The following is a 12,055-nucleotide window of genomic DNA, read 5'->3' on the forward strand; positions in this document are numbered from 1 at the left end:
TCTACACATTGATAACGACACCCCCAACAAGTCACGCTCATTAGCAGCAAGCTGCCCGACTCATGTTACCCCATGATTACCGAGACTACAAAATCACTCCGAGAAATTGTACTGTGTTGCGAGTTTGAGCAGATGTCCCATGGCCTTGTACTTGTTCCAGCAACCCAGCGCTGGTTAACTCTAAGCTACAAAATGTACGACATGAAACCAACCATTGAACCTCAAACCACATCAGTTCAGCAGTTACTTTGTCACCAACAACCTAAGAAACAAGGAGGAGGAGGGAGTCTGATAAAGAGGAACGTACAGCTGACTGCCCCCTCCCCCAAGTTCAAACAGTCAGCCAGAGAGTTTTGGGCAGTTGTGATGAACTCAGCCAGAAGGAGTTAGATATATTTCTTAAGGCTAAAGGGATCAAGGGATATGGGGAGAAGGCAGGGACAGGGTACTGAATTTGGATGATCAGCCATGATCTCATTAAATGGTGGAGCAGGCTCGAGGGGCCGAATGGCCTACTCCTGCTCCTATCTTCTATGTTTCTATGTTTCTATTCAGTAAGGACCCTGATTTGGGCCGACTGAAAGAAAGGACTTGTATTTCTATAGCTTCTTCAGCAGCACCTCCCAAACCCGCGACCTCTTCCACCTAGAAGGACAAGGGCAGCAGGTGCATGGGAACACCACCACCTCCAAGTTCCCCTCCAAGTCACACACCATCCTGACTTGGAAGTATATCGGCTGTTCCTTCATCGTCGCTGGGTCAAAATCCTGGAACTCCCTCCCTAACAGCACTGTGGGAGTACCTTCACCACACGGGCTGCAACGGTTCAAGGTGGCGGCTCACCACCACAAGGGCAACTAGGGATGGGCAATAGCGCCCACATCACAGGAACGAATAAAAAAAGTTTACTGGGTTTTCCGTTGGTTGGGCTAGACGCACATTGCCGACACCTAATGGCCGCACCTGGCACGTAACCCCATATAGAACCAGCTGTAGGGCTCTCTCGACGGGGCGCTTTCAAACTACGGCCCGAGGTGTCATGGGAGCAGACTCCCCTCATCACTTACACTATGAAGGCATTTCCTAACTCATTCCCAACCCCAGCACCATATATCCAAAAGAGGAATCCTGCGGAAAGCACCAGCTCCCAACTATTTGTGCCAATTATAAAAGGCAAGATGAAGAGACACAGTAAGTGGCCAGCCACCTCCCCTGTACAATGAGGTTCGGATCACATGCACACTTCTCCTTTATTAACCTTTGTGTTTTTATTCGGGGGGGGGAGGGGGGGTGAAGAGGGATAAGGCGCACAGACACACTAGCCTGATGCTGCCTCTATGCTCAATAGTGGCTCAGTGGGCAGCACTCTCACCTTAAGTCAGCAGGTTGTGGGTTCAAGTCCCACTCCAGAGACTTGAGCCCATAATCCAGGCCGACACTCCAGGGCTGACTGAGGGAGCGCCGCACTATTTCGAAGGAGGGCAGGGGAGTTTTCCCCGGTATCAAAGCAAAATACTGCGGATGCTGGAAATCTGCAACAAAGAGAGAAAATGCTGGAAATACTCAGCAGGTCAGGCAGCATCTGTGAGAGAGAGAGAGAGAGAGAGTGAGTTAACGTTTCGGGGAAATGTTAACTCTGTTTCTCTCTCCACAGATGCTGCCTGACCTGCTGAGTATTTCCAGCATTTTCTCTTTTTATTGGAGTTCTCCCCGGTGTCCTGGGGCCAATATTTATCCCTCAAATCAACATCACTAAAACAGATGATCTGCTCATTATCACATTGCAGTCTATGGGATCTTGCTGTGCACAAATTGGCTGCCGCCTTTCCTACATTACAAGTGACTACACTTCAAAAAGGGCTTCATTGGTTGTGAAGCGCGTTGGGACATCCTGAGGTTGTGAAAAGCGCTGGAGAAATGCGAGTCTTTCTTTCCCAATAAGGGTGAATCAGATTTGCTGAGTTATATTTGGAAATGTGACAGCTGCAGTGTTGCAATTTATAAAGACCACTTTTTCACAAGGTGAGTGACCAAGCCTTGTAATCTCAAAGAAAAAGTTCTTTTACAAGAGTTCCATTTTTGAGCTCCCCAGTGTTGTAAGTGCTTTGACTGGAGTGGTACCTCACCATTCAACAACGTGCATTCATCCATCACCTTTAACGCAATAAAACATCCCAAGGTGCTTCAGAAGAGCATTTTCAGGCAAACTTTGACACCGAGCCACTTAGGAGATATTAGGACAGATAACCAAAAATTTGGTCAAAGACTTTAAGGAGCGTCTTAAAAGGAGGAGAGAGGTGTGGAGGGGTTTTGGGAGGGAATTCCGGAGCGGAGAGCGTAGAGAGCTGAAGGCGCGGCCACCAATGGTGTGGTTAAGGAAATCAGTGATCCACAAGAGAGCAGAATTGGTGGAGCACAGAGTTCTCACAGGGTTGGAGGAGGCTACAGAGATAGGGAGGGCGAGACCATGCAGGGATTTTAACAGAGCAGGGAGGTCCCAGTTTGACCCTTGGACTTTCCTATATTAGCCAGTAAGAGTACAGCCAGAGGACACGGCTTGCGCTCGAAGGGGGCAAATTCAAAAACTAATCTACAGAAACAATGAGTGTGTTCAATCTATGGAACAGGTTCCAGTGGAAACGGTACTGATTAATTCAAATGAAAATTAGATGGATTTCTTTAATAAAATAACATTGTCGGACACAGTGGCAGCACGGTGGCATAGTGGTTAGCACTGTTGCCTCACAGCGCCAGGGACCCGGGTTCGAATCCGGCCTCGGGTGACTGTGCAAACTCCACACAGACATTCTCCCCGTGTTTGCGTGGGTTTCCTCTGGGTGCTCCGGTTTCCTCCCACAGTCCAAAGATGTGCGGTTAGGTTGATTGGCTATGATAAATTGACCCTTAGTGTTAGGGGGATTAAATACGTGGGGATAGGGTGGGACATGTGTTGGTGTAGGGGTTACGGGGATCGGGTGGGATATGTGTCGGTGCAGGCTCGATGGGCCGAAATGGCCTCTATCTGCACTGTGGGGTTTCTGTGATTTCTGTGACAGTCTATGAGTGATTTGGGACATGCCATGTGGGGGAGTGTCGCGAGCTCGGGCGGAAGAGGTGACTCTGGACCTCTGGTTCCCAAAGCGCTCCACCACTGGGGGTTTTCCTCGCCTCGTGTCTGGGTCTGTTGTAGACTCATTGATCAAGATTGATCGCTGTGATTGGTCAACAACTCCATTATCATTGGATCATGGGACTGCCAGGATGGGAGAAGGCGAGTTAGATGGACCTCGGTCTATTTTCTTATAGCAATTCAATGAGCTCTTAAAATTGGCCTCATTATCAAGTATGTGAACAGAAAGGGAATGGGGGAAAATCCTCAGTTCATTATTTGCAGTGAAATTGTAAAAAGGAACTGTAGGATTGTGCTCCACATCGAGAAGAGGAAATTGCTTCGCTCCAACCCAAAATGAGGATTGGATTTCACTGTGATGCCCCAATGGTTGAATAGCCTGCCAGCACCTCAGTCTAAATGCACAGGAAGAATGGCCACTTGAGTGAGGTAGCAGAGTGTAGGATACAACCACACACTCAGCAGGAGGAGAGAATATGGAGGGGAAAGAGAGCGAAGATTCCATTTCAAAAGGCCACGATACAGTGGACCATAACACTCTCTAAATGAAGGCATATCGAGGGCGGTCTCAATGATGAGAATTATTTGTCTATGACCTAAAGCCTTGCTGTAATTCATGGATTTAAGAGGGAGTGTTCCATTAAATAGGTGAGTAACAGAATATGGACGTTGGCCCCTGTCCCATCTGCTGACCAACTCCCTGTCCATCACCGAGACTCATTTTCTGGGTTTGGAAGCCAATGGGTGTGTAACCATGGAGCGGAGGTGAGCTTGTCCCATTGATGATCTGAATGGGGCTGCCTGGGTTGCCAGAGGCTTTGCAACACATTCTGATCCCAGCACTGCCAGAGTCACCACTCCACAGGGGATGAGCACACGTCGTAACTGCAGCCCACACCCTCGGATTGACCTTCAACTGGGGCGCGTACACCCATATCGTTCAATATCTGAAGGAAACCGAAACAAACTCAGCAAAATGGCAGCATCGTCCCCTTGCCATGCAGGCTGAACGATGTCATATTCAGATTTCTCACCAGCCCGTGACCATGAGGTCTGTGTCTCCAGGCACAGCCTACAACCCCAATTTCACCAACAACAACTTGCATTTATACAATGCCTTTAACGTAGAGAATAAGGTCAAAGCAGGGAATAATGGTAAAAAAATTAAATTAAAGGCTCTTTATCTGAATGCACGAAGCATTCGTAACAAGGTAGACAAACTAGTGGCACAAATAGAGATAAATGGGATTGATCTAATAGCCATTACAGAGATGTGGTTGCAAGGTGATCAAGGTTGGGAACTAAATGTTCCAGGTTGCTTGACGTTTTGAAATGACAGGCCAAATGGAAAAGGAGGGGGGTATAGCCCTGATAATAAAGAATGACATAAGGACAGTAGAGAGAAAGGATCTTGGTTCAGAAGACCAAGAAGTAGAATCAGTATGAGCGGAGATAAGGAATAACAAGGAGCAGAAAACATTAGTGGGGAGTAGTATATAGGCCAAAATTCCTTAGATTCTAGAACGGTCCCAGTGGATTGGAAGGTAGCAAATGCAACACTGCTATTCAAAAAAGGAGGGAGAAAAAACAGGGAACTACAGGCTAGTTAGTCTGACATCAGTCGTTGGGAAAATGCTGGAATTCGTTGTTAAGGAAGTGGTTTCAAGGCACTTAGAAAATCATAACATGATTAGGCAGAGTCAACATGGGTTTATGAAAGGGAAATCGTGTTTGACAAATTTATTGGAGTTTTTTGAGGATGTAACTAGCAGGGTAGATAAAGGGGAACCAGTGGATGTAGTATATTTGGATTTCCAAAAGGCATTTGATAAGGTGCCACATAAAAGGTTATTAGACAAGGGCTCATGGGGTTGGGGGTAATATAGTAGCATGGATAGAGGATTGGTTAACGGACAGAAAACAGAGAGTAGGGATAAACGGATCTTGTTCAGGTTGGCAGGCTGTAACTAGTGGGGTGCCACAAGGATCAGTTTTGGGGCCTCAGCTATTGACAGTCTATATTAATGACCTAGATGAAGGGACCGAGTGTAATGTATCCAAGTTTGCTGATGATACAAAGCTAGGTGGGACAGTAAGCTGCGAGGAGAACACAGAGTCTGCAAAGGGATATAGATAGACTGAGTGAGTGGGCAGTAAGGTGGCAGATGGAGTATAATGTAGGGAAATGTGAGGTTATTCACTTTGGTAGGAAGAATAGAAAAACAGAATATTTTTTAAATGGTGAGAAACTTTTATATGTTGGTGTTCAGAGAGATTTGGGTGTCCTCGTGCAAGAAACACAGAAAGCTGGCAGGCAGGTACAGCGAGCAATAAGGAAGGCAAATGGTATGATGACCTTTATTGCAAGGGGGTTGGAATTTAAGAGTAAGGAAGTCTTGCTGCAATTGTACAGGGCCTTGGTGAGACCACACCTGGAGTACTGGGCACAGCTTTGGTCTCCTTATCTAAGGAAGGATATACTTGCCTTGGAGGCGGTGCAACGAAGGTTCACTAGATTGATTCCTGGGATGAGAGGGCTGTCCTATGAGGAGAGATTGTGTAGAATGGGCCGATACTCTCTGGAGTTTAGAAGAATGAGAGGTGATCTCATTGAAACATACAAGATTCTGAGGGGGATTGACAGGGTAGATGCTGAGAGGTTGTTTCCCCCCTGGCTGGAGAGTCTAGAACCAGGGGTCACAGTCTCAGGATAAGGGGTCGGCCATTTAAGACTGAGATGAGGAATGTCTTCACTCAGAGGGCGGTGAATCTTTGGAATTCTCTACCCCAGAGGGCTGTGGAGGCTCAGTCTTTGAGTATATTCAAGGCTGAGATCGAGAGATTTTTGGACTCTAGGGGAATCGAGGGATATGGGGATCGGGCGGGAAAGTGGAGTTGAGGTCGATGATCAGCTGTGATCTTATTGAATGGCGGAGCAGGCTCGAGGGCCAAATGGCCGACTCCTGCTCCTGATTCTTATGTTATTAAGTTCTTAAACTCCCCAAGGTGCTTCACAGGAGCGATTATCAAAAAGAATTCGACACCGAGCCACACAAGGAGATATTGGGACAGGCGACCAAACAGCTTGGTCAAAGAGGTCGGTTTTAAGGAGCATTTTCATGTAATGGGAAAGAGAGAGGCGGCGAGGTTTAGGGAGGGAATTCCAGAGCTTGGGGCCCAGGCAGCTGAAGGCATGGCCGCCAATGGTGTAGCGATTATAATCAGGGATGTACAAGAGGGCAAAATTGGAGGAGCGCAGAGATCTCGGGGGGTTGTGGGGCTGGAGGAGATTACAGAGATAGGGAGGGGCGAGGCCATGGAGGGATTTGAAAACAAGGATGAGAATTTTTAAATCGAGGCGTTGCCGGACCGGGAGCCAATGTAGGTCAGCGAGCACAGGGTGATGGGTGAACGGGACTGGGTGTGAGTTAGGACACGGGGCAGTGAGCACAGGGGGTGATGGGTGAACGGGACTGGGTGTGAGTTAGGACACGGGGCAGTGAGCACAGGGGGTGATGGGTGAACGGGACTGGGTGTGAGTTAGGACACGGGGCAGTGAGCACAGGGGGTGAGGGGTGAACGGGACTGGGTGTGAGTTAGGACACGGGGCAGTGAGCACAGGGGGTGAGGGTGAACGGGACTTGGTGCGAGTTAGGACACGGGCAGCCGAGTTTTAGAAGGCTTCAAGTTTATGGAGGATGGAACCTGGGAGGCCGGCCAGGAGTGCGTTGGAATAGTCAAGTCTGGAGGTGACAAAGGCCTGGATGAGGGTTTCAGCAGGGGATGAGCTGAGGCAAGGGCGGAGTCGGGTGATGTTGTAGAGGTGGAAATGGGCGGTCTTAGTAATGACGGGAATATGTGGTCGGAAGCTCATTTCAGGGTCAAATATGACACCAAGGTTGCGAACAGTGTGGTTCAGCCTCAGACAGATGTTAGGGAGAGGGATGGAGTCAGTGGCTCGGGAACGGAGTTTGTGGCGGGGACCGAAAACAATGGCTTCGGTCTTCCCAATATTTAGTTGGAGGAAATTTCTGCTCATCCAGAACTGGATGTCGGACAAGCAGTCTGACATTGAGACCGTGGAGGGGTCGAGAGAAGTAGTGGTGAGGTAGAGCTGGGTGTCGTCAGCGTACATGTGGAAACTGACGCTGTGTTTTCGGATGATGTCACCGAGGGGCAACATGTAGGAGGGGCCAAGGATAGATCCTTGGGGGACACCAGAGGTAACGATGTGGGAGCGGGAGGAGAAGCCACTGCAGGTGATTCTCTGACAAGCCTGGACAGATAAGAATGGCACCGGACAAGTGCCAGTCCCACCCAGCTGGACAACCCACTTCACATTAATGTTGTACTGAAACAGGTAAAACTAAATCCTCTCCATTTCATTCTCTGGGTGAACAAGTTTGGAGTTAACTCGGGTTCACCAAAAAAGGGGTTGAAGCAAATAGCTCACTTTCTGCACGGCCATTTCGCACTTTTTAGAAGAGTAGGAACATTCCAGAGGCTTCACCACCCCCCAGCTCGTGTCAGTCCAACCTGCCTGGGTCTCCAGACACACTGAAGCAGGATAGTCACACTGGGTGCAGTGAACAACCTCCCAGCAACTCGACAACCGCCTACAGAGCGGAGACCGGGAGATCACTCAACCAGTCAACCCAGTAAATCCGACCCATTAGCTGCCCTTGAATTAACTAACAGAGGGGTGAGCCTCACATCTGGACTTACAAACAGAAACATACCGTAAGTACAACTTCTACAAATATTGCCAGAGTTCAGTGCATCCTAGAAAGTGATTGAGGGCTGGGTGATGGAGTGACACTGACCATCAATTCTTTGATTAAAGGGTTATTCTGTTAAGAGCAGACCAGAGCCCCAGAGACTTGCTGCACATGTTGTCCACATTCACTTACTGTTGAGTTTCAGCATCGAATCATAGATTTTGCACTGGACCTGCCCAGTGCTCTGGGACACACAGGACATCCAGAGCCCCTCGTAGATGGCCTGGGCGGTGACAATGTTGTCCCCGGCGTAAGAGGAGGTCCTCCACTGGGGCAGAGCGGTGCTGGCAATGATCCCAACCCATCCGATGAAAGCCAGGGCAAGACCCAACAGCTGGAGTCCAGAATTAGCCATTCCGGGGTCTTCTCAGAACCCTGACTGCAAAGAAAACAAAGAGTCAGATTGAGCAGCTAGTTAAAAATAACCAAATCAATGAAGGAATCACCCCCTCACTCAAAGACTGAAGGAAATTCCCCCCCAGCCCCTCACCCAAAGGCTAGAGGAAATTCCTCCTCACTCAAAGACTGAGCAAAATCCCCCTCAGCCCCTCACTCAAAGACTGGAGGAAATTCCCTCTCAGCCCCTCACTCAAAGACTGGAGGAAATTCCCCCTCAGCCCCTCACTCAGACTGGAGGAAATTCCCTCTCAGCCCCTCACTCAGACACTGTACCTGGGTCTCTCACGGAGGTTGAAGAAGGTTTAATGTCCCGGTGCTGGAGCGGTGCTGCCGAGTGCTGCAAGATGTACCTGGACTGTGAGCCACACCTCGCTGTGTACTGGGCGGATCCCCGCTCCGCTTCCAGCGGCCAAACCCCGGCTGTCAGCCTCTCTCTGCGTCTCATCCTCGGCTTCACACCTTCCAGCAGCCTCCCAGGAAACCCAACATAACAGGAACCAAAACCAGGAACAAACCGCCTGTCAAAGCCTCAGTCTGCACAACCGCTATCAGATAAAAGGTTAACATTTTAACGAGAACTAGACCCGGAGTCCTTCTCATTCTAAATTTATATTTAAAGGCTGTTGGTGGGAAACCACTGTCAGACTGCACAGTGTGTCACTGACAGTCCCTCCTCCAATAAGGTAATTGACACCATAATAGTCATTAATATATATATGATTTAAAAACTTGAGGACAAAAATCCAGGCTGACACTTTCAGTGCAGTACTGAGGGAGCGCCGCACTGTCGGAGGGGCAGTACTGAGGGAGCGCCGCACTGTCGGAGGGTCAGTACTGAGGGAGCGCCGCACTGTCGGAGGGGTAGTACTGAGGCAGCGCTGCACTGTCGGAGGGGCAGTACTGAGGCAGCGCCGCACTGTCGGAGGGGCAGTACTGAGGGAGTGCTGCACTGTCGGAGGGGCAGTACTGAGGGAGCGCCGCACTGTCGGAGGGGCAGTACTGAGGGAGTGCTGTACTGTCGGAGGGGCAGTACTGAGGGAGTGCTGCACTGTCGGAGGGGCAGTACTGAGGGAGCGCCGCACTGTCGGCGGGGGCAGTACTGAGGGAGCGCCGCACTATCGGAGGGTCAGTACTGAGGGAGCGCTGCACTGTCAGAGGGGCAGTACTGAGGGAGTGCTGTACTGTCGGAAGGGCAGTACTGAGGGAGCGCCGCACTGTCGGAGGGGCAGTACTGAGGGAGCACCGCACTGTCGGAGGGGCAGTACTGAGGGAGCGCCGCACTGTCGGAGGGGCAGTACTGAGGGAGCGCCGCACTGTCGGAGGGGCAGTACTGAGGGAGCGCCGCACTGTCGGAGGGGCAGTACTGAGGGAGTGCCGCACTGTCGGAGGGGCAGTACTGAGGGAGCGCCGCACTGTCGGAGGGTCAGTACTGAGGGAGCGCCGCACTGTCGGAGGGGCAGTACTGAGGCAGCGCCGCACTGTCGGCGGGGGCAGTACTGAGGCAGCACCGCACTGTCGGAGGGGCAGTACTGAGGCAGCGCCGCACTGTCGGAGGGGCAGTACTGAGGGAGTGCTGCACTGTCGGAGGGGCAGTACTGAGGGAGCGCCGCACTGTCGGAGGGGCAGTACTGAGGGAGTGCTGCACTGTCGGAGGGGCAGTACTGAGGGAGCGCTGCACTGTCAGAGGGGCAGTACTGAGGGAGCACCGCACTGTCGGGTGGGCAGTGCTGAGGGAGCGCCGCACTGTCCAAGGGTCAGTACTGAGGGAGCGCCACAGTGTCCAAGGGTCAGTACTGAGGGAATGCCGCACTGCCGGAGGTGCCGTTTTTAGATGAGACATTAAACTGAGGCCACATCTGCTCTCTCAGATGGACATAAAGGATCCCTTGGCACTATTCAAAGAAGTGCAGGGGAGTTCTTCCCGGACTTCTGGCCAATATTTATCCCTCAATCTACATAAAAATGGTTTATCTGGTCATTTATCACATTGCTGTTTGTGGGAGCTTGCTGTGCACAATTTGACTGCTGCGTTTCCTACATTACAACAGTGACTACACTTCAAAAAGTACTTCATTGGCTGTGAAGCGCTTTGGGATGTCCTGAGGTTGTGAAAGGCACTGGAGAATAACCAGCCTTTCTTTCTTTTAATCATTGGTAACTAAAGTAGTTTTGAAAGTCCCCCTTTGCCCCTCCCCTTTCTCTCTGTTCCTCTTACCCTTCCCTGAATGTGCGTGGCTGTGTCCAGGTGCTGATAGTCCGATGTGGTCTTGGTCAGAGTCTGTCTGGTCTTGGTCACAGCCTGTCTGGTCTTGGTCACAGTCTGTCTGGGCTTGGTCACAGTCTGTCTGGTCTTGGTCAGAGTCTGTGTGGTCTTGGTCACAGCCTGTCTGGGCTTGGTCAGAGTCTGTCTGGGCTTGGTCGGAGTCTGTCTGGGCTTGGTCGGAGTCTGTCTGGGCTTGGTCGGAGTCTGTCTGGGCTTGGTCGGAGTCTGCCTGGGCTTGGTCGGAGTCTGTCTGGGCTTGGTCAGAGTCTCTGGTTTTGGTCACAGCCTGTCTGGTCTTGGTCAGAGTCTGTTTGGTCTTGGTCACAGTCTGTCTGGTCTTGGTCACAGCCTGTCTGGGCTTGGTCAGAGTCTGTCTGGTCTTGGTCAGAGTCTGTCTGGTCTTGGTCAGAGTCTGTCTGGTCTTGGTCGGAGTCTGTCTGGTCTTGGTCGGAGTCTGTCTGGGATTGGTCAGAGTCTGTCTGGGCTTGGTCATAGTCTGTCTGGGCTTGGTCGGAGTCTGTCTAGGCTTGGTCGGAGTCTGTCTGGGCTTGGTCGGAGTCTGTCTGGGCTTGGTCACAGTCTGTCTGGGCTTGGTCAGAGCCTGTCTGGGCTTGGTCAGAGCTTGTCTGGGCTTGGTCGGAGTCTGTCTGGGCTTGGTCGGAGTCTGTCTGGGCTTGGTCGGAGTCTGTCTGGGCTTGGTCGGAGTCTGTCTGGGCTTGGTCGGAGTCTGTCTGGGCTTGGTCGGAGTCTGTCTGGGCTTGGTCGGAGTCTGCCTGGGCTTGGTCGGAGTCTGTCTGGGCTTGGTCAGAGTCTCTGGTTTTGGTCACAGCCTGTCTGGTCTTGGTCAGAGTCTGTTTGGTCTTGGTCACAGTCTGTCTGGTCTTGGTCACAGCCTGTCTGGGCTTGGTCAGAGTCTGTCTGGTCTTGGTCAGAGTCTGTCTGGTCTTGGTCAGAGTCTGTCTGGTCTTGGTCTGAGTCTGTCTGGTCTTGGTCGGAGTCTGTCTGGGATTGGTCAGAGTCTGTCTGGGCTTGGTCATAGTCTGTCTGGGCTTGGTCGGAGTCTGTCTAGGCTTGGTCGGAGTCTGTCTGGGCTTGGTCGGAGTCTGTCTGGGCTTGGTCACAGTCTGTCTGGGCTTGGTCAGAGCCTGTCTGGGCTTGGTCGGAGCTTGTCTGGGCTTGGTCGGAGTCTGTCTGGGCTTGGTCGGAGTCTGTCTGGGCTTGGTCGGAGTCTGTCTGGGCTTGGTCGGAGTCTGTCTGGGCTTGGTCGGAGTCTGTCTGGGCTTGGTCGGAGTCTGTCTGGGCTTGGTCGGAGTCTGTCTGGGCTTGGTCGGAGTCTGTCTGGGCTTGGTCGGAGTCTGTCTGGGCTTGGTCGGAGTCTGTCTGGGCTTGGTCGGAGTCTGTCTGGGCTTGGTCGGAGTCTGTCTGGGCTTGGTCGGAGTCTGTCTGGGCTTGGTCGGAGTCTGTCTGGGCTTGGTCGGAGTCTGT

At 51.4% G+C, this 12,055-nt stretch overlaps 1 protein-coding gene across 2 annotated transcripts in view; it reads right to left on the reverse strand.

The window, feature by feature from the left end:
- LOC147115373 (claudin-1-like) overlaps positions 1-8,778 on the reverse strand; it is a 44,391-nt gene extending 35,613 nt beyond the window's left edge. Inside the window, exons 1-2 of one of the 2 annotated variants that reach the window (XM_085989639.1) lie at positions 8,658-8,778; positions 8,041-8,287 (exon numbers count right to left, since the gene is read on the reverse strand). In XM_085989639.1, the coding sequence (XP_085845765.1) occupies positions 8,041-8,263 (223 nt within the window). In that variant the 5' untranslated portion in view covers positions 8,264-8,287; positions 8,658-8,778. Of the gene's footprint in view, positions 1-8,040; positions 8,288-8,580 lie in introns of both variants that reach the window. The other variant, XM_085989638.1, reaches the window with a different exon arrangement.
- Between the last annotated feature and the right edge of the window lie 3,277 nt (positions 8,779-12,055).

Source organism: Somniosus microcephalus, chromosome 6 (assembly GCF_052327205.1).
Source record: "Somniosus microcephalus isolate GS21.2 chromosome 6, FLI_Smic_1.0, whole genome shotgun sequence".
NCBI lineage: Eukaryota > Metazoa > Chordata > Chondrichthyes > Squaliformes > Somniosidae > Somniosus > Somniosus microcephalus.